Here is a 24,222-nt window from a genome sequence, read left to right as displayed (position 1 = left end):
GCTGGCTGGGGGATTCTGGGAGTTGAAGTCCACTCAGCTTAAAGTTGCCAAGTTTGAAAAATATTTGTGTGGGTGTGAGAGAGAGGTAGACAAACTAATCTTTGCCTTTTTTTTTTCCTGTCCTTAAAAGGCCCGTTTGTTTGTTCTGTGTGTTTTTATTATTCATCTGCAGAACCGATAGCAATCATGAATACTTAATACGTGTCCGTTTATTCCGGATTTCGAGTGACCTATTTTGAACGTTGGCACCTAACTTGGGGGAAGAGCGGGTTGATCCCGCAAGAGCAATTCCAGCTATTTTAACAATGCGCTTGAATCTCCACCCTTTGGAAACCTTCCCCGTCCTTCAGGGCTCCACACCCATTTCCCCCTCCCTTTGGTGGGGAGGGGAGGTTAACCAGGCTCTTTTTCTGCTTCGTTCGGAAAGTTTGGCTGGGTCAGAATTTTATTTTTACAGAGGGCCCCGGACGGGTGGGCGGATGCTCGTTTTTGCTATCCCGAAGTACATCGTGCGTCTTCATCAGGGGTTCAAGCCACTCTCCCAACGCAGCCCCCCCAATCCCCAGGCGCCCCCCTTTCCCTGCTGCCCCCCAGGCGGGGTTACTACCTCCCTCCACCCGGGGCGCCCCGGCCCGCAGCCCTCCCAGTTGCAAACAGCTGCCGCTCGGGAGCTGGGGCGAACGAGCGGGGCCCGAAAGCCGCTGGAGAGCGCCCGGTTGGGGAAGGCCCTGCCTCTCCGAGGCCCCGCCCCCGGCCTCCCTCCTCTTCAGCCTTGCCGGCGTCCTGCGCCCGGTGGGAAGCGGAGCCGGCAGCCTCGCTGCGACGCCGGACCGAGCCGGAGCGCGCCCAGCCCGGCCCGGCCCGGCCCGGCCCGGCCTGCCCGCGCCCGCCGCGCCGGTTCCTCCGCCGCCAGCGCCGCCCTCCCAGCCGCCTCCCCGCAAAGCCTCCACCTCCCCGGGTGGCGCCTCTCCCAATCCGGTCCTGCCAGAAAACCCGAACGAGGAGGGAGCTCGCCTTCCTCGCCGCCGCCTCCTCGCGCCTCCCTCTCTGCGTCGAGGGCTGGGCCGCCTCCCCTCGCCTCGCCTCTCCTCTCCCCGGCCTCGGCTCGCGCGCTCCCGCTCGCTCCCCGGGGCTCGGCGGGTCCAGAGTCCCCGGACGGGCTCCCCGCGTCCCGCTCGCTGCTGCTGCGGCCGCATTTCGGGAGCGCCCGGGGGAGGCGAGGCGAGGCTGCCGGACAGCTCCCGCGCCCGCGGAGGAGTCGGGGGCCGCGCGTCCGCCTTAAACGCCGAGGGACCCCGGCGCGCCGCCAGCCCGAGACCCGAAGAAGAAAAGTTGCTCCGGGGAGCTCGGCGCGCCGGCGCGCGCTCCCGCCCGGCCCGTGTTTGTTACTCAGGTGGGTCTTGAGGCGGTGCGGCCTCTCCTGGATGGGGGTGGGTCGGCGGGCGGGGTGGATTGGGAGCGGGGAGGCGGCGGGGGGCTCGGGGCGTTTGGAGGGTGGGCGTGATCATTGGGTTTGATCTGATGCGTGGACGAGGAAAGGCAGGCTGCTCCTTGAAGGTTTGTGGGGGGGGGGGAGGTTGGAGAGGGGCGGCCAGAAGAGGCCCCTCACCCAGAAGGACGATGCAGGCCCGAATAGGCAGTTCCAGCAGGCACAGGATGCTATAAATAGATCCTATCATATCTGTCCACCAGCACCCCTCCAACCCCCCCCCTTTGTTTTTCATTCATTGCTGAGCTGAATGCCTTCCTGAAGCATTTTCTCCACTTGAAGTTTGGTGTGCAAATGCCAGGTAGGTTTTTTTCCCCTAGCACTCTGCAGAAACCAGCCTGGATGGATCCCTTCTTGGTGCCAAGCTGGACATACCCAACACACACCGATATCTACGATTGCTGCAGACTAGATTTTTCCTCATTTTGAAAGGCCCGCAATAGGAGTTGGAGCACTTTAGCGTAGGACTCGTTCCCCGTCTCGCCCACCTTCAGGGAATGTCTGAAGGTGCCCACGGTGCCTTTTAAATGCAAGCATGGCACCTCGGGTTTATTGATTTCGATAGCTGCCCCACTTGCCTAAGCAACTCTCCGCTTGGGTCTCTTCCAGATCTTTTTGGATTCCTTTTTACGCAAAGCGGTTCTATAGGAGGCATCTTCTGCTGTATCGTTAGGGGAGGGAAACGCTGGAATGAACATCTGAAATTTGCAAAAAGAGTTGGCGGGGAGGAGAGCACAGCTCAAGCGTGCCATCGCTCTTGATGGCTCGGCTCTCAAAATATGCTGGCGCTGTCTTATAATGTGAGCATCGCACATCAGATGTTTTGAGGTGGGCTGCTTGTAGAGGTATATATGTGAAAAACTGTAAAAAAGTGAGCTGTAATGGAATGCTCGGTGAAAGGGCTCAAGGTTGAGCAGGGGGTCTGATGAACAGGTGAGATGTCTCTTCGGATAAACGTCTAAGGCAGTGTTTTTCAACCTTGGCAACTTTAAGATGTGTGGACTTCAACTCCCAGAATTCCCCAGACAGCTTTGCTGTCTGGGGAATTCTGGGAGTTGAAGTCCACACATCTTAAAGTTGCCAAGGTTGAAAAACACTGGTCTAAGGGATGTTTGCGCTGATGCCTGAATGAGCATGCTCTTCCCCCTAATTTTAATATAAGGATATAAGCACTCACAGCTTCTCGATGGCAAGAAGAAAGGAATTTACATCTGCTTAGAAATACTTTCAATATTATTTTTTCATGCATTCCCCCCTCCCCATTAGAGGCAGCTGACATCTGTAACCGTTTCCCCAAGGGTAAATTCTATTTATCTCAGTGAGAGTTACTGTTGAATAAAGATGAGCACTGAGAATTTCACAAGCGGATCTTTCAGCTGCTCCTCTTGGGAATGGCGTTCTTGCATTTTGAGGATTGAAGAAATTGTTTGAGCAATGCACTGACGCTACAGCAGGGTAGATATGCCTGAGATTAGAAAAAAATGGGTTTTGACTTGATCTCTTACGCTGTGAGAATATTCATTGGTGCTGCCAATCTGTAGCTCTCTGCTGATTTTCAGTTCATTTCATAATTTGAGTTCCTGCCTTTCCAAAAGAGTTATTCTGCCCCAAAGTCAGCCTTTATCATAGGGAAGAAAGGTTTTGCCGACATAAAATGGTTTCTACAATTTTGGAATAACATTTTAAAGCAGGCATTGGCTTAGATGGTGCTGGGTTCCCACTTATTGCTAAATCAGGATTTTTAAACCTTAATTTCTTGAGCAAGTCATAATAGCCACATTTGCTTATAATGCTAAATCAGAATAGATGGGTTTACAGCCCATGTTAAACCAAAATCAAGACATCACATTAGGGTTCAGTGGGAAATAGGAGAGCAAGCGTACACGACCAGCAAATCAAGATGTGGGTTAAATTCTGAATGCATTGAGATACAGAAAAAGAGACAGGAAGACAGATTTCTTAATTCCATAGTCAGCCTAAACTCTATTTTTTTCTGTAAAAGTGAAAATACGGTTGGGGTTTTTTTTGGGGGTGGGGGAGAATAGATATGGAAATGCTTTAACACCCTCCCCCAACTTTTCCACTACTCAGAGAAACAAAGAGAGGTTAGGCTAAATAATTATAGAATGACAAGCTCTGTTTTCCTGTCCCTTTCCCTGAATCTCGGTGCATTCAGAAATTCAGCTCGTACCAGCATCCCATAATACATCTCAGGAAAAACTAGATAAGATGGAAAGTTCACTGGGTAAATTGGATAGAAAATAATTGATATGGGATGAGTAAAAATGTATTGATTGCTCTGGTTTTCAATATATAACACATGCTTTAAATAAATTTGCCCTCATATCAAACTTTTTGGAGTAGGTCATTATTATTCCTGTTGTTCAAGGCACAAAGTAAAATAATAGATCACAACAATTAAAGTGAATGTTTGTATTTTCACTAAATACCTTCAGACAACTGGTTGTACCTGTTATCTGTCACTTTTAAAATGGCAAAAACCCATTTAAGCCTTTCACTTACATGTTTCTCCTAGTCTAGTCCTGGCCACATCTCAACTCTTCCCCCCTTGCTTGTTCTCTTTTAGGCAATTAGTTCATCAATTTAAAACTGCCTCTTCCTTTTCAGAAAGAGGCAAAGGCCCACTTTTGACTGTGGGGGAAGCCACAAATACGCTTTTTTGTAAAAAAAAACAAAACGGAGAAATTCCCGTGCCGATTTTGAAGCTGTATCTCCTGTTTTGGCCAGTTTGTCCATAGCGTTAGAAGAAGCTGTGTGATGTGGCAGGTAGTTCTACTTGCCCATAACTAAAGTAGTATCCAACATCTGTATTTTCCCAAACAGAGAAAATTATATTCCCGACAGCCAGTGTCCAGAACAATTGCGATCCTGGATGAGCCCTAATTTATGGACAAGCCCGGTTGTGGTTTACTTGGAGAATGAATCAGCAACCTCAGGATTTGAAACACCATCAGTCAAGCTGAAACTGGCCACAGAGGAACCCACCAAGTTAATCAGCATTCTTTGCAGTGGGAGTCCTTTTCAGGAAAAAATTCAGCCAGATTGGCTGTTGGTCCTCCATTTCCACGTGTGCTGGTAAATATACATCTTGGGCTGGAGGCCTTCTTTGGAGAGAGCCAGAATTTATTCCCTGTGCAATGTTCTTAACCAGAGCCAAGTCATGGCTCCCGAGACTGTCCTGGTGGAGAGGAAAGCAGACCTTCAACCAGGAGGAGGATTTGAAGGAAAAACCTGAGGTACTGGTGGAATGCACAGGGCCTCCCAAGGCAAGATGGTGGAGTGGCCGCCGGCTTCTGGAAATGATTGGATGGGGCCAAAGCTCGGCTGCTGGAGAGCACTCCCTGTTGGCTGGAATACCTCAACATGTTGCTCCTCACAAGCCATCAGTGGAGTCTCCAGAGCACTTCCAGATTTGCTTCAACTTCACTCGACACCTCTTTGATTTGTGCGTAGTGACTCTGCTCTGCGCATCCTCTCCGGCTTTCCGGTTGGTTATGGATATCCTGGGATTTGGAGGACCCTTGAAGGTTTGGCTCCATGGGTTTGCCTGTTTCTTGGTCAGCACCTATGGGATGTACTTGGTTCTTTGGTTGGTCCAGGAGTATCTGGTGCAATTTGCCTGTCTTTATGGATTTCTGCAGACCCTGGTTTTGTGGGTCAGCATCCGTGCTGGACCGTCGGAGTCTCAAGAAGACGAACAGGCTGCTGGGCTCAATACAGATCGAGAAGAAGAAGAGTCAGCAGCTGATGGATGTAAGCAAGAATCACCACTATGAGGAGGAAGGTTGTGTTGACCCACCTCTTGTGACAGGGTGGGGGTTGAAGCCCAGGAGATTGACTGAAGTGGGCCCTAGAGGGACTGAAAGGAGTAACTTGTATTTAAGATGGCTGAACAGAAATTTAGGGGGGGGGTGTAAAAAGGAGAAACAGTATTTCTCAAAATGGGTAATGACTCAAAAAATAAGCACTAGATTCATAGAACTTTTCCATATAGATTGTTCCAAATCCCAGTTATCAGTGGCTGCAAGGAAAGGAACTAACAGATGGGATGGGTAATCCATCCAGAATTATAATCATCTAGTGGGTCTCAGCAAAAATCACAGAGCGGTCTGAGGCTCATCTATCTTAAAGATATAAACCAATTTTGGGTGCTTGGGTGTTATGGCTACCCCTAGAGGATTCTGGGAACTGTAGTTTTTGAGGGGAAGGAGGGACAGAAATGATTAAATCCCTTGTTGAATTCCTTGATGGGAGTCATCTTGACCTCTGGTTTGAATCCGTAGTGCCCGTGGAAAGTATATTTTCAAAAAAAAGCAAATAAGCATCCAGAATATAGCTAATTCCTTCATATTTACAAGGGCCTATGAATTTCTCCTGGCTTGTATCCTGTTTGACCTCTTATTGTTTTCTGGGTGACAACAACCCAGTGAAAGCCATCGAGAATAGGCAGCTGAAAATAAACAGCACGTGTTGTTCCTACATGTATGGTCTAGCCCAGTGTTTCTCAACCTTAGCAACTTTAAGATGAGTGGACTTCAACTCCCAGAATTCTGGGAGTTGAAGTCCACTCATCTTAAGTTGCTAAAGTTGAGAGAGACTGGGCTAGCCAGCAAGAGCAAACACTTGCCTTTTAATAAGTTGGATGGGCTAAAAACAATAGGTCTCTTAAAAACCTAGGGAGAGCCAGTAGTTGAATCCTGTGGGGATAAAATGCAACATATCCAAGTCTCAACCCTCTCCTGTCAGGGAGAAGTAAGAAAGAAGACATCCTATCTAATTGGAGCAAACAATAGCTCTATCGTTACCTGAGCCGTGGAAAATAGGTAATCTGGTGGATGGGGAGGGAGAGAACTACTCTACAGAGGACTGAGAAATGGACATCTGAAAGGCAGATGGCTTTAGTGCATTTGGGAAGAAGGCTAGAAGATTTACAGGAGTCTTAATCTGTGGGTGGTGGAGTCCAGGAAGGTGAAACATCTGGCACCCCTTTGAAGAAAACCAGCAGAAAAAAAACTGAAATCATTCCTGAGCTGGACCTATTGCTGCTTTTTATGTGGGGTGAGTTGGCTTTCCACAGCTTATTCTAATAGAATTGTTGATGGGTGGGGACAGAAGTTTAGAATAATACTCTGTTTCTTCCACCCCATATCTCAGGGAGAAGCAGTTCTGAGCCTACCGTTTCAGTGCACCCACTTGCCCAGGGCTCCCTTCTCACCAGCAGTCAGCTTTGGGACACTCTGGGTCCTCACCTCATTTTCTTGTCTCCTTTCTCACTCCTTTGGCAATATTTAGATTATGTCACTGAACTAGGGTCCACATCCCCCTATGGAAAACAGCTGTTCTGAGTCAAAGACTCAGTGGCTTAGTTCTATACTGTCCACGTGGACATACAGGTAGCCAGTGACTCATGTGGATCTCTTTTTCTGTGGTCTCACTGAGCTTACAGAATGATGAAATGGCAACTAAACTATCTCCAGGATAACAGAGATCTGTCATTGACCTGCTTCTAATTTGTTTTTGGTTTCTTGAATTGCCTTATCTCAAAGCAACCCAGCGCCGCACAGGTCATTTCAACTGTCCATGCATGGTTTGTCCTTAGAAGCAGGAGGAATAGAAAGTTACATCATGGCTTATATGTTGGATACCCCTGGAGATATCCAACATATAAGCTACTGGAGGTAGAGACCAACAGAGCAGTTAGGGGGTTGGTATTTTGGGGAAATACATTTTGAATGCGTTTTTCTTCCTCTTCAGCTGAGGAAGCTGATTCTGGGAAGATTTGTAGATTCTTAATTGCAGAAGTTTGTTTTTCCATTAAGGTTGCCATGTTTCACTCCCTTTGGGATGTTCTACAGCAGATAACCTTCCTATATATTTGTGACTATAATCCTCATAATCCCCATGGGATTTGAAATCCAAAAAGAATCCAGATGGAGGGCATCAGTTCCCCTGCTCCCGATCCAGATTCTAGCACAAAGTCCATGCCTTCATCTAGAACAGGGATGGGCAACCTGTGGCCTCCCAGATGGTGATAAACTAGAATTCTCGGCTTCTTCCATCATGGCTCAGATTACCTGGCATTGCTGGGGGTTGTCCAGATTTGGCATTCCTACTCTATCAGCAAACCACCCCATGAGAAGGTTCAGCTTTAGCTATACTGCAAGTCCCTTTTATGATACATGTTGTGTCACTTCCACAGTCCCAGATGCTGTGAAGTCTTGACTCAAATGAACTTGTCATTTGAGGAATGCTCATGCATTCATTTTCCCAGAAGCAACCACCCCCACTTCTCTCTGCAAACTGCATCCAGCCTTCCTCAGTCCAGGCCCTCTATCATCCCTGGAGGACATGAGCTGGGGAAAACCTGAGAACCTGGAGGATATTATTTCAACTACAGTGATGCCCCATGCGGTGTGGCAGGTGACAGTGTGCTGTTTCCAAACTAAATGTGGTTTGCAAGAGCTGGGACTGGGGAGGAGGCCTCATGACACATTAGCTAACCTTGAGAAAATATGAGCAAGCAAACCGTCTTTGCAGTCTCAGGGCCTTGGTGGCTGACTGTTCCAACCAATTGCCAGGAGCAGTCGTATCCACACCGCCTCTGATGCCGTGCCTTCAGATGACTCATAAAATCCCTTTCACAATCCTGTGCAATACAAAGGAGCCTTTGCGCTCCTCTCTCTTTCTTTTTCTGCATAATGCACACCAGGAGTGTAAGGCAGCCACTCAACCTGCATATCTTCACTCCTTTCCCAAACTGAGCAAAACTGACTGAAGCCGAGGTGGAACTGTAGTTTTAATGCAGGCTAGAACGGCTCTACTGACCTGGAGCAAAATCACCAGCATCTTCCGTCTTCTCCTTTCCTGAGCACAAGTCTCCTTTCCTGAGACTTCTCCTCCTGGCCCCAACCAAGCCCCTTCCAGAAATAGTGGACTACAATTCCCATTCATGTGCTAATGGCTGGGATGATGTAGTCTAACATTGCGGAGTTGGGGAAGATGGTTATAAAAGAGGAAACCACCTTCCCACCCACTGAGTGGTTTTGAATGACCAGTGTCATCGGCAAGCAGAGACAAGATTTGCACTTTTCCTCCACTGTTCCCCTCGAGCAGTTGGAATGAATTCCCCCCCAAAAAGTCCTATTAAAAAGAACTTGTTTGGGCTAAATTTGCTCTAGAACACACCATGGAAAAACCAGTTAAAAGTATTTTTGAGGAGAAGCAGCAACTGCAGAAAAGTTATGCATTTTTCTCACCCTTCTGATTCTCTTGTATGTCTCCTGACTTGACACTTGACACCTAGAAGGAAATTACAAACTGGGACCTTCCTATTTCCTCATTATTTTCTATCTTGATTATTCCCTCTGTATATAGTCAGATTTGTTTTTAATCTCTTTTATAGGATTATAGGAGTATTTACATGGGAAAACTATGACATCCTCGCTCTTTGCCAAATGCCCAGTACATAACACCTTCGATATGCGCCCTTTGGGAATTGTTACTTATATAAATAAAAAAGGAGTAACAATTCCAAAATGGCATGTATCAAAAGATATTTATTATAAATTTCTGGGATGTCCCAGGAACTAGCCAGTAGGTACTGTGACATTCACACCAAAACAGACACCAGATCTCCTGCAATACGGCTGATCACCATTGGTGGGATGGTAGGATTATTGGAATACAGTCCTGGTCATTTATTAGGAAAACTGTGAAAAAGCATTTGCCAGTCGTGGAAGTGCAAGAGGGGGAAACAATACATGTGACAAAGAAGAATCTTCCGTGTTTCCCCAAATGTGAGAGCTGAACTATACCTCTTCCTGGATCATAATGTTATTTCACACCACTCCAGGCGTTCTCTGTTGCCGTTTTGAGAGAGGACGATGCTGTTGATGTGGGTATGGGACAAATGGCTTTTTTAGGGGAACTGAATTTTCTCTGTTTTGGGGGGGATGCATGGAATACAGGTGTGTGGATGAGAGAGGTACATGAACTAATCTGTGTATGTTCCAAGCACTGTTTGTCATTAAATGCTATTGTTCTGGATCTGGTTATTTTTCCAGTGTGTTAAAATATATTGACATCTATATATTTAAATAAAAGGAAAAACTTCGGTGAGTAGCACACATTCCATTCTATCTAATTACAGCCAGAAGACTCAATAAATTGTGTGTGGCTGGTCCTCATGGCAACTGGATAAAGGTTTTGGCACACAGGCAGCTTAAACTGTCTTTAGAACAGTGTTTCTCAACCTTGACAACTTTAAGATCTGTGGACTTCAATTCCCAGAATTCCCCCAGCCACACTGCTTTAGAACATGTCTGAATGGGGGTTCCAGCAGCCAGGATCTTTGGTCACATCATTGGAGTTGAAATGTATAATCCTTAAGATCTGTGTTTGACATTGTTCCAGGAACTGAAGGAGAGGGAAGGTGAAACTGTAGGAGAGAGGTTTAATTTCTGAGTTCCTCTCGCAAAATGCCTCCTAGTTGTTTTCACTCTCACTTAGACTCAATTTCTTTTGAGGTCATCTGGGAAAAACAAATTATTTAAGAGAGCTGAGACGAGAGGTGAGGCATTTGCGGTACAGAATTAGCAGATCGGGGAAGCTTTGATTGCCTTCAGGTTCTCCCCTGGGAAACAAGAAGACGTGTTTAGATGTCTCAGGTTCTCCTTGAGGACAAAGAGCTATATGAGAATAATAGTGTCCTTTTCATATACTCCTGTGCTCAATTCTTCAGACCAGTCCCAGTTACGGATCTCAGCAGGGCTAAGAACACAGGCTAGAATCATACATCATGCTAAGTCAACATGTGGCCTGTTTGGTTTTGTTCTACCATGTTGTAAACTAGGGATTGTAGTTTATACATGAAGAATTATGGGGTAGTGGGCAGTTTGAATCCAGCTAAAAATGCTTTTCAAACCACAGTTAAAGACTATGGGCTAATAGAATCTGAGATCACAGTCACAGAATCTGCAATGTTGGTCCAACTAGTTCATATTGTCTACCCCACGTTCCCCAACATGGCGCCCTTCAGATTTCCTGGGAGTAAAGTGTTGATAACAGGTTCTAGAGACAGCGGTTGAGGTACCATCTGGCCCAATTTTAAAGGACTGATTTTAGCTTATCGCTGCAATGAAGCCGATTGTTGGAACCTTGCCTTTGGTGACCTATTCAAGCTATTGTTCAGGTCTATTTCTACCGCTTCTGTGACATTTAAAGAAACCCTTAAAATGCTTAAATGCCTATTTTGAGATTATTGAAGTGCCCAGAGCGACAGGCTTGCAACAGTGCAGTGGAGGGCTAAGCTGTTATCGCCACATTCCTCTGAGATGGGCGGATTAATCACTTCATGCTGGAATTTGCAAATACCAAGTTTTTTCAAGCGTCCGTCCGTTTGATCCTCCCCAAATCCGTCTTCCTGGGCTCAAATGTCTTTCAGATCTCCCCATTATAGTTTGATGGGCTTGCTTTTTTTTTTTTTTTTTTAATCAGGAAGAGCAAGTGGTTTCTCATTAGAAAATAAGTTTTATTTAAGATTACAAGCAACTGCTTCTCCAGGCAGATGAGGCAAGTCGGCTTCGAAGGGTGATTGATTCCTGCCGTGCTGGATTTGAAACTGGTGGGAGAAAAAGAATAATAAGGAAAATAAAGGAAGAGATCGGGACAGGAGGAGTGTATGGAGGAACTGGAGACTGTTGAGTTTGTGAGTGGTGGTAGAACTGGTCAGGGGCATCTGTGTGTGCGTTGTGTGTCAAAAGGACAAAATGGCAGCTGGGACTGCGTGATCATGCCCATAAAAGGGGTGGGGCTTTAAGTCTCCATCTTGACTTTTTTGACAATTCCCCCCTACCCCTAGAATGGCCCCCAAGCAGCAGACTAGGAGTCCAAGGTCAAGTGTTCATTTTCTCTCTGTCTTTTATGCTCACTACCCTCCTTTCCATCAGCACCTTGGCAGAGTGTTGGATGGACTGTGGATAGGTTCAAATTCACAGTTTATAGTCAGAAGGTTGGTGGTTTACAGATTGCTATGAAGAAGCCACAGTTAACAAAAATGCCAGTGCAGACATGAACAGGCACAAAGCTGGCTAGATTGGGGGGGAAAAGGGCCTGGAGGTAAGCATTCACATGTGCAGAAGAGAAGGTGTAAAGATAAAAGAGTCGTTCTTTTAACTCTGGTTAAGATCTTAGCACCAGATCTTACTTTTGTCCCTGTGCTTGCTGTATGCTTCCAGTTTTGAGAAATCATAATTTAGCTAATGCCCTGAAGGCTTCAATTATCAATACTGTAATTGAATTTTTCATGCAAGGGAACTGCTGAATTGGCACATTCGTGCGTTAGACCAGTCCCAAGACCTGTATGAACACAGTGGCTGTCTATGTGGAGTCAACATAACAATAAATCAGAAAACCGCTTCTCCCAAATTCATCTGGTGTTTTAAGGAAGGCACCTGATTGACTGTGTCATGTGGATTGTTAATGACTGCCATGGTAGCTCACTTTAAACTAGAAGTTATAACTTAAACCTAAGGTTCAGCATCTGGATAAAGGGAATCCAAGATGGGGCTTGTATCGGGGTCGTATGACACACACAACCATTTTAAGTATGCTGGGTGAACGTGGCCAATACGAGAAGACAGTTGCTATTATTAAAGTGTTCTAGCTCAGAATGAGTAGAGATGGAATCTGAGATGGGGCCCGATCTCCTAACGCTTTGTGGCCATCACCAAACCAGCTGTAGGGGCACAGCGGTATGATCACTCTTGCAGGACATGCTAGCTGTGGCTGTGGTGCCGGATGACCGTTCAAACCATGGTCAGTTATGGCCAACATGTCATCCTTCAGGGCTGTAGATCGGCTAACTGCTGGCCAGCTGACACTTCCTTTGAAAAAGCATTTTAGGGGGGAAAATCGTTTTGGAAACACTAAAGGGTCTGAATGAAGTTTAAGCCACTGTGAATGGGATGGGAAGAAAATGGGCCTTCCTTCTTTCACTACTTGGGCCACATTTCAATCCTTTCCCCAGGGAACTGCTCCTTTCTCCTAGTTTTATTTCTACAATCTGGAGGAAATACGAGGCTTATGTTATGCAAACTATGATTGAAGTAAGGAAATCCATTAGAAATCATGGCTAGCTTTACTATGCTGGGGCTGTGTCATGCAAACTAGGTCTATGTGTATAAAGCAGTGTTTCCCAACCTTGGCCACTTTAAGATGTGTGGATTTCAACTCCCAGAATTCCCCAGCCAGCATTGCTGGGAGTTGAAGTTCACACATCTTAAAGTGGCCAAGGTTGAGAAACACTGGTATAAAGGATTATAGAAACCAGGTTCAGGGTTATGTACCTTCTGCAAACACACCAAAAAGTACAAAAATATGATAAAGGAATTCATAGTCTGTATGCAGAAACGCCTTTAGAAATACATTCACTTATATAATATACAAATGTACACAGATTTTGCATATTTTGCTTAATTCCTGCTGAAAAAAAGAACACGAGCTAATCGCATTCCTCAGCTAGTTTGAGAGCTCCCCAATCTCTGCGGTGTATGGTCAGGCCTAGTTTTGCCATCTTAAGGACTAGAAGCCTGCTTTTAAAACCAACCAGGTTACAAGCATTTCCAAATTTCTAGGCTTAAGCAGCCTGCCGATCAACACCAAGGAGATTCACCTTGCCTGGGCCTCCCCTGCTCATTGCATCGACAGCAGCTTTTCTCAATGCTTCAAGGAATTCGCATGGTTGCTAGAGAACAGCTTTTCTCACTGCAGAACTGTCGAGAGGGGGCTTCATTTTCATGTGTTGTCATTTTTATCAATCGTTTTTCATTTTTATCCAGGGCTATAGGCTTCAAAAGCTGGGAATGGCCGGAGCCAGCCATGCATTTCCCTATTTCTCTTTCTTTGTCTGTGACTCTCATCAATCTTTCTCACTCAGGCAATACTTTTCTGAGTACAGTTCGCCGTGCTTCTTCCTCTCCCAGCGGCACAAGACGTATTGCTGAAGCACTGGGCTCCGGGGGTACAGCGTGACTGCCTTGCCCTGGAGAGTCTTCCAGTGTGCGCAAAGACTAATGAGAGATGAGTTGTACATGGAAACATCACGCCGAACAGAGGGCTTGCTTCACTCCCATCTCTCTGTATCTTTCTCTTTGTGCCAGCGCATTTCTCTGTCTCGCCACCTTTTATCATTCTCCCTGTCCCTCCAATTTGCTTTCTGTCCCAACCACCTTCTTTCTCTCTCTGTCACTCCATCTCTCTATCTCTTCCCCTACCCCCTTCTGCTGGAATAATGTTTAAAAACTTTTTTAAATGAACAAAATACAACAAACCAAGAAAAAAGGAAATAAACAAATAGAAGAAGAAACAGACAAACAAAAACTTCAAGCTGCATGAAATCAGGCTGACAGCTGAAGGGTCCTCATTCTAAATTTACAAGATAAAGTCACAATTTATCAAGACACAGTGTCCTATGAGAAGGGGTTTTTAGTGTGGTATGGGGTGATTTATCTTACCCAAGAGTTAGAGGTCAGGTTTCTTGGAATTCACAAGCATCTAAGAGAAAGGACAGAAATAAAGAGTTACTATTGCACAAAAGCGTCCCTTCCCTTCCCTTCCCTTCCCTTCCCTTCCCTTCCCTTCCCTTCCCTTCCCTTCCCTTCCCTTCCCTTCCCTTCCCTTCCCTTCCCTTCCCTTCCCTTCGCCATGTTAGTTGTGATTCTGGCCTTTGGAATCCAGAAGTGCATTCTGAGTAATGCAGTTAGATTGTCACAAGAGATTAAAACTGTCCATAGTATGCAAAGCTTTTGCATATCCAGTTACACACAAGGAGCTGTATTAATTTCTACCTCTCCAACAAATCATAACTGGGCCTGGGGTTTAACTGTCGGGGCCAAAGGATGGAATTCAGGGTGGTCCTAAACAGTCTGCCTAGAAAGGGATGAAAACATCATAGCAGAGTCTGATGCAGAGAATATCTTCAATGTAAAAATGAACGACTGCCCTTGCTGGATTGGACGAGATCAAAAATAATGCCACAATCAACGTTTTCAATACAGTATGAGACTCCCTGTGGTTTTGGATGCAACAGTGAGGAGGAGGGGTTATTGTTTTCAGAGGTGGTCAAAGCCACCGTCAGCACCTGGGTCCCTCTAAGCATCATGACAAGGCCAACAACAGATGTGACTCTTAGAACAAGCATTTCCTTCCTGCCTACCCTTTGCACATAATGGCTGGATCTACTGTTTAAATTCCCCATAAAAGGCATCCAATGTAGCATCATTTGGATTATTGTGGGACCTCAAAATGGTGCTCTCCCAAGTCCCCACTGCTATTAGGGAAGACCTCCGGGGCTCCCTTAGTACTGAAGCCTGCAAATCTTGAAGGCAGTGCGTGAAGAGGTCCTAGAAGACTAATTAGGCAGAGGTAGAAAAGGACAATCCAGCCATCCTTGTTGGAGAAGGAAAGTGCTCTGGAAGGTTGAACTGTTGCCTTCCAGCATAAGCAAGTATTTCTGGTGGGACAGTGGCTACATCTGGAATTTTGAAATGGCACTCTTGCAAAATGGCTGCTTTGGTGGGCAAAAGCAGACATTTACCAAAAGGTTGTTCTCTACTGCCTCCTCTAACACTCCAAGATGCTTCCTTAGATCCCATCTTACTTTTCTCTCATTTCCTGGACATGGGGCGCTCTTCCACATGAAAAATTAGGCTTCAGCTCTCTCCCCGTTTTTTAATTTTTTATGACATCCATGGGATCTGTGTGAGTCCTACAGCTGCTATTGTAAATAAAGATGATGCTAGAGATTTGGTGCTGGGCCCTGCCGTAGGCCTAGCTTCCTGAGTTGAGCATTTATTTTCATTAAATCAAAGTCAAGTCAGTGGGGCAAGGAACCTTCTGGGAGGCAAAAGAATTGTCTTACAGGGTTGCCCTCAGCCCTGATACAATGCTAGTGCCCACAATGGACAAGCTGCTAGACCAGAGAGAGGCTCTACCTTGAGTTCTGGGTATAAGGAGGAATTCATTCATGTCAAGGCAGGAAGCTTTGTTCCAGAAATCAGCAAGGCAGCCTTCTGCAGGATGAAGGATCCGGGCTAGGGAGAGAAGGAAAATGCAGGTCAGGACCAAGAAGGAATTTGGATCTCAAACCCTCCACCTTCTTCAACCTATGGGTTGGAGAACCCTATTGCCTCAGCAAGGGTGGGAGTTGCAGTGAACGTCTCTGGTTGGAGACATGCCATGAGATTGGAGATGGCTGCACTGCCTTAACTCTTAAAAAAAAAAGATTACTGAATTTAGGGATCAAAGCAAAAGACTTACAGTAGAAAAGGATCCTTTGATAATCTTGATCTGTTTCCTGGACAATGATGGTATTGGGACACTTGGCGGAGAACAATTCTGTCCTCATATGAGGCCGACCTGTTGCAGTGAATCCAGAGAAAAAACAAAGCCAGAACATTGTCATGCATATTTAGGAGAATAATAGCTGAATAACAAAGAGCTTGACGTGCATTCCTTCAGAAGGTGGGTGAGAGAATTGCTTCTCTTAATGTTTTTCCCATATAAGAACACATCCCTGCACATCGAATGCTAGTCTATCAGGGTGCACTCTTATTTTAATCTGTGAGGTTTACATATAAACAGAATCAACTACCAGAGGAAAATCAATAAATAAATGCAGAGATAAATCTGTATTAATATCTAGAAGCGCAACTCCAGTTCCTTGTTTAATCAAGCTGACAGAGAAACAGAATAATACATAGATTTGACACGCACAACATGATCTCCTTGGAAAAACTAAGATATTTTTACATTAAAAATCTGCAATAGGTATGAGCAAGTATAAAATAAGTTGTGTTGATCTTTTACTGTTCCAGAAAAAATATCAACGATGTAAAAATATGTATGAAATGATACTGCTTTGCCTATTAAATTGTTGTCTTTCTATTACAGATCCAACGCTTGATGCAGGAGTGATTATTCAGCCATATATATTGGACTAGCAAATGTAGCTGAGTACCCCATTTTCATATTCTTGATTGGTTCCCCAGATTAAGGAAATGCATCAAAATGAATCTGCAGCTTTGTTATCCTTAAATTAGGCTTGTTTAACAACTGAAGGTATGTATGGTATAGGATCTGGTTTTTCCAGATGCTGGAAGAGATTCAGCCCTGGGCAAGATTCTGTATGTGCAATTGTGCAGGAATACAAATTAAAAATAAATAAATTGTATGGTTATTCACAGCTGTGAAAAATGTAGGTGCACAATAGCTAATAATGCAAAAAGCCTACAGATTTCATACCTTCACGTTCTTGCCAAATCCTTTGGTGCCAACAGAGATTAAAAAGGTTAAGCTGGAAAGTGGACTTTTTATTGAGCGAATGAGGAAGATATCAAAGTACTAGAATGAAATGCGATCATAGATGAGCCCTCCAGTTCCCACACAGGCCAGTGAGAAATGGATAAATTCTCTTACTGATTTCAGTTGGACATTCGCATGACTATCTTTGCCTGAACCCAACCCATGAATTCCTGCCTATCTGCCCTGCCACGCAGTTATTCCAGGCATTTTATGCTTCACAATCTTAATTGGGCTATATTGCTTTTAAGATCAGCTTTGAAGATAAGGTTATCAGCGAAGTGGCAGGAAAAAAAATGGTGCCTTACCTTCGGTAGCCAAATCAGCACTTTCTTCTTGAAGCAAATAATTCCACGATTTAGGAACACATTGACCTGTTTTCCTAGGAAGAAAAGAGGCAGGAAAAAAATAGGGCTGAGCCACAGATGGGTAGAAGGACAGACAAGTTTCAAATGTTGATGCCGAGAATCACAGCGAACCTGAGAAGGCTGGGGGGGGGGGGGGACTGATACATCAACCGCATTTCTTTTTAAAACGATTCTGACTTTTTAAAAAGTTAGTTACTGCAGGAAGGTTTGCATCTCTGAGGTTGTGGTAAAACAGATGGTGATAGAGTATGCAAGATGCAACTCTAAACTTAGAAAGGATGACTTTTAATGGAGGCAGGCTCGAAATGATGATATATATGGCACTGTCTGCCAAAATACAATGGGTGCTAGGTAAACACACAGGAGATGCAATATAATATTTGCTGTATTTAGAACAGAAGAAGAAGGCATACTACAGAATTGTGGGAGCAATAACTGGGGCTAGGGAAGCACATGTTTCTGGTGACCAAAAGCACTGTGGTTGTGTAATCCAGCTGTTCTGTTTGGGTGCTTTACTGTATTCCAGTATTCGATCATAGACCTGAACTTTAGCGCCTTTATTTTTATGTATTGGAAGTAGGCTTTTTTAAAATCAATCTTTTCTTGATCACCAATCCCTTGAGAGAAACAGAGAGCAAGCACCTCCTCCCTTCATCCTCCTCTTGATATTTTGTTGGTTCTGAAGTTAATTTCACAATTGAATCTTATCAGAGAACCTCATTTAATCAATTCCAAAATCTCCCACTCCATTTCACAATCCTGATATGGAACTACCTCCCTGTTTATAGAAGTAGCGTGCGTTTTCCTCTGTCAGCATTCAACACATAAAACTGATTAAACCGCAGCCCTGAATATGGCAAACTGTCGTTTCCCAAAAGCCCTGTTATAAAAGGAGTCATAGATCACATGTGGTTTTGAGGAAAAGAGCAGCAGCATGACAAATTGAACCATGTGTATATGTTCCATCAGTGAGGCAGTTATATTTCACAGGATAAATGCTTGTAGACATTGTTACAGGCACTCCCAGATTCGGCTTATGGTCACTCACTCACACGCTCACAGCCTGTTGAGGAAAGCGGATCTTTTTAAGCCCCCCTTGCCTTCTACCTGGGTTTTCCAGGTAGGTGTGGCTAGAGCAGACAAGACACACAGCCCTGGGCAACAGCCGGGAAAGAATTAGAGACACACACAAATCTCTTCCAACCGAACACTGAGCCACTTCTCTGGAATTCATGGAGACCCGGTGAATTTAAAGTAGCAGCAAAACTTTCCTGGCTACAATGTGCATTTGCTCGTTCTCACACACATGCACACACATTCATCCCCACTTACGTCCTTCTCAACTACGCTGCCAGGCACTAGCTGGAAGGAGGGAAGCCGCCAAGTCTGGCTCCAGGATGACGCCTGGAGTGGGTCGTCTTCAGGACCCCAAAAGTCCTTGCTTGTTGATTGATGGGACTGGGTTTTTTCCCATGTGCTCAGGCCCAGCTTCCTTGGTCTGGTTCAGGTGACATTTTTCCTTTGTGGTTTGCTTCTTAACTACCTCCCCGAAAGGATCTTTTAGACAAGATTCCCGGCTTGTGGTCCTCTTCTGCTTCATCTTTAGGTTTGGGCAGCTTCAGCCTAATCTCACAACATCCATTCAGGGGTATCCGTAGGCGTGTGTGTAACACAGAGTCAAGATGGTGGCCATAATTCCAAGATGGTGGCCATCATCTTGACTTTTTGAACACTCCCCACCCTTCAAGATCCCCATGCAACTATTCCTGAAAACTTTTTCTCCAGCTATGGTAATTCAGTATTCTATCTTTACCACAAAATAGAGAAAAACCACCATACAAATTATCCACTTGGTATCGTGCTTTGTCTGCTATCCAAGTGTTGCAATGGCAGCTGAATCTGTCAGACTAGGGTTCTTGGATGTTTTTATGAAGGAAGAGGATAATATGAGGAACCCATTCCAGAGTATTCATAGAAACTTAACGTAGAATTCTTCACTTAAGAACAAGAAATCAGATGCATGGGTATTGGCTGTGAGATTCTTGACTTGGTAATACAGTCAAAAAGAATTGTGCTTGACCACATGTTGAATATGAGTCAGCAGTGTGATATGGCTACTAAAAAGGCAAATACAATTTCCGGCTGCCTCAGCGGGAGGATAGTCACAGGAAGTCATATTTTTATTCTACCATTCAAGTTGCAAGAAGGATATAGAAAAGCTAGAACAGGAGCAGAGAAGAGCAACAAAGATTATCAGGGGACCAGAAGCTTCCCTTATGAGGGAAGTAAGTATGTTTAGCCTTAAAGCAAGACACTGTGCAGGAGTTTCAAGAAATATAATAGCACTTTTCAAGTACCTGAACAGACATCATGTAAGACATGCTTTTCAAATGTGGCCACTTTAAGATGTGTGGACTTCAACTCCCAGAATTCCCCAGCCAGCCATGCTGGCTGGGGAATTCTGGAAGTTGAAGTCCACACATCTTAAAGTGGCCACATTTGAAAAACACTGATACAGAAGGTCAAGATATATTCTCTATTTCCCAGTATGTAAGGCGTGGAACAACAGTCTTATATTTATGAGAAGGCAAATGCCAGGTGAATGATAGGAAAGCCATCCAACAGCAGGAACTATTTAAGGGAAGTGGAGGTCTGTCCCCTTCACTGCATGTGTCCAAGCAGAGACTAAACATCCATCTCCTGGAGATGCTTTCAGTTCCTGCACTAACTGATGGGTTGGACCAGATACCTTAATGGCTCCTTCCCACTCTACGGTTCTATAATAAAGCGGCCACAGATGAAGGCCCTTTTCACTCTGCAAGTCTGAGATTGTGAGTGAAAGCAAATTAATTTCTCACTTATTAGACCTCAGGCTGCACAGAAGGAATCCTAGCTGGTTCGTGCTTGTGACTACGGTACACCCTTTTTGTTCTTGGCAAGCACAAGTGCGATGCCTTTGGACCTCCTTGAATTTAACAGGGTGTATAGCTTGTTTATAAGGACAGAGGATCCCTAGTATCATAATATCCTGCTTCTACCCTACCTTATCTCAACACTGGCTAAGCTCCCAAGATGCTGACACAGACTTTCACAGCAAAATTACTGAGTCTCTACGTTTCTCAACCTTGTCAACTTTAAGGTGTGGGGACTTCAACGCCCAGAATTCCCTAGGCAGTGGCTGGGGAATTCTGGGAGTTGAAGTCCACACAGCTTAAATGTGCTGAGGTTGAGAAACACCACTCTACACATATTCTGCATATACTCAAGAGGCCCTTATCTTTGTTAATATCACAACAAATATCCCAAGTTTCTAGAGACCCTTGGTTCAAACCTTATCCTGGGATAAGGAATAGATCCTGGAGAGATATCTCAGAGAGATAAGGAATAGATCGTGGGAGAAAAGAATCCTTCTGTTTTTGTTGAAAGGTTGAACTCACAGTCGGATGGCAGCCCGTAGATGCAACTTCTCTGGGCTCTCGCTCTGATTCATACTAAACAGGGTGCTGTCAACGTGGGCAAACGTCTCCAGTGATGATGGGGATGCCGCTGCGGCAGCGATGAAGAGCCACCTGCCAAGATACTGCAAAGATGAGAATGTGGTCACTTCAGCTTGAATGAGGAGAACGTGATTCTAAATCCCCCAAGCTTTGTTTCTGGGCAAAATCATGGCTTAGGAAAGGGCCATTCTTTCTCCAGCAATCAGATGTCTTTTGACACATTTTCAACCCCCAGAGTATCAAACACTGTCAGTTCAGGGCTGGAAGAGAAAATAGAAAAGAGTGGGCGAGGAAAGAGCTAAGCGTTTCAACAGCTTTCTCATTGCGGAAAATAGAATTCCTTGTAATCTGGCAAATTGAAGGATGGTATATCAATACAACGGAAGGAAATAAACAAAATAATCTCTGCCCAGCACTGCTTTTCCCCAGAAAAATCACCCATTTAGCATTCAGTGTTTGCAATTACCTGGTATTATGGTTTGGCTCATTGGACAATCATTTTAAATAGATATTCTCACATGCACCATATATACCGAAGGGCTCGTTAAAGAGATTCCTATCTAATAATGCCATGATTATATGGTAGCTTCACAGCATAGGTAAACATCAAGCCTACATTTTGCCTTTCTTTTTATTCTTCCCTATCTTTGGTTTTTTAAAAAGTATTTTACTTAATAAAAAACTTCGGAGGAACTGAACGCTCATACAGTCTTCTATTGATTGGATTAACCCAGCTATAGCTGATTTTTATGAAAATGGACAGGCAATCATATAGAGTCTTCACCCATCATGATGTAAGGAAGCTTCTCATACTGCTGCTTTCAAGATGTGATGGGGTTAACTGGGAATTCTAGGTAATCCCAACACACCGGGAGTCATCAGATTGAAGAAAGCTGGTCTAGTTATTCCTGGACCAAACCACAAACTGTAATTGATCAGACAAAAAGCTTTCTTTCTTGGGGTGGATCTCAGCATAAACTCTGCTCTATTCATTGCTTTTCTAGTAACAGTTCTGAAAGCAGAAACATGCTTCCCCCCACCCCCCGAAAGTCTGAGGCTATATTATTTTCAACAAGACAGGTGGAAAAATACAGACCTCTAAATTACGGTCTGTATTAGTTAGTAGAAAGTACGTACTATTTGCAGTGTTGATCTCAGGCAGCAAAATACCTTGGTCTTGGCTGGTCTTGCTTCAGTTAAAACTGCTTTTGCTTGGAAACAATGCTTTCTGCCTCTTTCCAAAACACCACCCTTGACATTTAAATCACACAAGCACTAGACTGCATTTGCAGAGGATTTTTCTAACCAAGGTCGAAATCCATCTCAAAAAGTGGGCTTTCCTGTCACCAGGGCGCTATGCATTTTCAACCCAATTTTTTTTTTTTAGTATAACTTAGAATTTATTGAGGATTGAGGCAGTAGATCAATCGCATAAAGAAATAGCACATATTACCTGATCTCATCAAAGTGGAACATTGCATACATATGTACACAATATTGTGTACATGTGTACAAAAGTATATATTACCAGATCTCATCAAAGTTGGAACGTTGTGATTTATAAAACTCAGATTCACCAGCTAGGTAAGTTGGAGACTAGGTAAGGGGACACTGGTTTGAGTCTACTCTCAGCCTTGTAAGTTTACTGGGTGACTTTGGGCCGACCCCATAGGGCTGTTGTGGGGAAAAACTGGAGGAGGAAGTGCTATATACACCTTGACCACCTGGAGGAAAAGTGAGATAGAAGTGTAATAAAATAATAACAACAAATACACAGTTATTCATATGCTTTTTCTCCATCTCTTTTCATGCCTGCCACTCACTGGATAGACCTGAGGCTTGGAAATAGTTGGATTTAAGTGGTTTTCCACAATAACCTGCAATTATTGACCCTAGCATCCTGCCCAGATTTTTTTTTTTTTGGTTACCTGTTCTCGGTTCAGCTCATTAGCATGCAACTTCACTGGATTCTCACAGAGGGAAACAGCATCCATAATGAGTCCATAGAGGTAGAGGAGACAAGTCCACAGTCCCTCCATTGCTGGAGCTATTAGTGGCTTGCTCTGAGAATCGGTCTCTGAAGGCACATCTTGTACAGCTCACCTTTGCCCCCAGCTTGTTAAATGTTTAGCCCTCCAGGGTCTAGAGTCCACTCCGCACTGTTGGGTGGTTCATACTGGGGGCGAAACTGAAATCCAGAAGGACCCTACCAAGCGTGGCCAGGGGGAGGGAGCCGGAAAGCAAACAAGCTGAGAAGGTGCATTTGATGAATTCTGTAATGTTTCATGGAGGTGGGAAGGTAGTACTTGGTTAGAAAGGGATTTTTCTCTGAGGTTAGTTTGGTCACAATAGGAATTTTGCTATTTTTATTTTATTTTGGTTTTCTCCCGCCCTGGGTCATCTGTTCCAAAAAAAACAGTTGGTTAATTTAAACTAATATGTACTGTTTGCCATTCCAAAAGTTCTTTGTCCACCTGCTCGGTTTTTTGTTAACATCACAGGTCTTCTCCTATGCACAGTCCTGCGTACTGTCTTCAAAGCCAAATTTCACAGACATCTATACCAGCAGTATAGGGATTATATGGTTCTATAAGAACCCGGAATCCCAATGTCTTTCAAGGTATAGTGCACTTTACCTTTAATTGGGGCTACTGTTCTAGATAGAAAGCTATTACATAGGCTATCTGCTGTAGATCTTTCTATTTGTGGTTTACTACGATATCACACCTTCCATCTCAGCCAGCTGCAGGATACACTAACCGTGTATCCCATTTCTGTGGCTCATAGATTTTCCTCTGACCATGATTGCTAAAACCGAAAAGTGCGGTTTCTCGTTATTTTGATGGGGAAGAAGATAAAAACTGTAACATAAACTCTAAAATAGGTAGATCGCATCTGAAAAAAACCCCCAAAGAACATCTTCAACACTTCTTTCAAACATCTGCTGGACTGGCGTGGGTGATGTGACCGACCCAACTCGTGGCTCTGTGCCATCCCAGAATTTCAGGTGTGGTCATTGCCTGTCTAAAGGCTGCCTGCTCCTGACTAAGATGAGTGGGTTACTGAAGAACAGGAATGGAAGTTGGATCGGAGAAGTCTACTGTGCTGACATGCCAGGAGGTCGATGTCAGCCTGCTGAAGGCACCGAAGTGATTGTTTGGTGGGCTGTAGAGTGGGGCTCTGACCCGGGACTTACACACTTTCGCTGGCATCGGAGGAGAGGTGCCCAGCTAGAGATTTTCCATCTTGGAAAGCATGGTGCACTGGGCAGGCAAGAATTTTGGTTCCTGAAATGCCTGCCCTTCCATCAGAGAAGATATACCTATGTAAGGCCTCTGCTTTGTGAACTGCACTGGTTCCAGGTGCTAGTCAAGGTTTGTCAACTACAAAATCCTATGTAGTTACTTGAGGGAGTATCTCCCTCTTTGTATATTCCAGGTTGCAGCCATTAACAATGCCATCTGTAGAGAGTAAGGAAGATGAGCTTGAC

General features: G+C 44.7%; 2 protein-coding genes across 2 annotated transcripts; one reads left to right on the top strand and one right to left on the bottom strand.

Annotated features, from left to right (window-relative positions):
* Nucleotides 1-791: 791 nt before the first annotated feature.
* CUNH6orf47 (chromosome unknown C6orf47 homolog) lies at nucleotides 792-16,881 on the top strand. The gene is made up of 3 exons (XM_088128599.1): nucleotides 792-1,393; nucleotides 4,334-5,263; nucleotides 16,460-16,881. Exons 2-3 carry the CDS (start codon nucleotides 4,648-4,650, stop codon nucleotides 16,507-16,509), a joined length of 666 nt encoding a protein of 221 aa, XP_087984725.1. The 5' UTR covers nucleotides 792-1,393; nucleotides 4,334-4,647; the 3' UTR covers nucleotides 16,510-16,881.
* On the bottom strand, nucleotides 11,019-22,905 carry APOM (apolipoprotein M). The gene is made up of 7 exons (XM_025172937.2): nucleotides 22,661-22,905; nucleotides 20,673-20,815; nucleotides 17,176-17,249; nucleotides 15,827-15,925; nucleotides 15,502-15,600; nucleotides 14,023-14,062; nucleotides 11,019-11,129 (listed from the first exon to the last, which is right to left on the bottom strand). Exons 1-6 carry the CDS (start codon nucleotides 22,769-22,771, stop codon nucleotides 14,037-14,039), a joined length of 552 nt encoding a protein of 183 aa, XP_025028705.1. The 5' UTR covers nucleotides 22,772-22,905; the 3' UTR covers nucleotides 11,019-11,129; nucleotides 14,023-14,036.
* Nucleotides 22,906-24,222: the final 1,317 nt, after the last annotated feature.

This window comes from Python bivittatus, unplaced genomic scaffold (assembly GCF_059951505.1).
Source record: "Python bivittatus isolate LINGU-HERP-01145 unplaced genomic scaffold, Pbiv_v1 ctg000750_np1212, whole genome shotgun sequence".
Taxonomy (NCBI): Eukaryota; Metazoa; Chordata; class Lepidosauria; order Squamata; family Pythonidae; genus Python; species Python bivittatus.
This window is presented reverse-complemented; position numbering and strand designations above follow the sequence as displayed.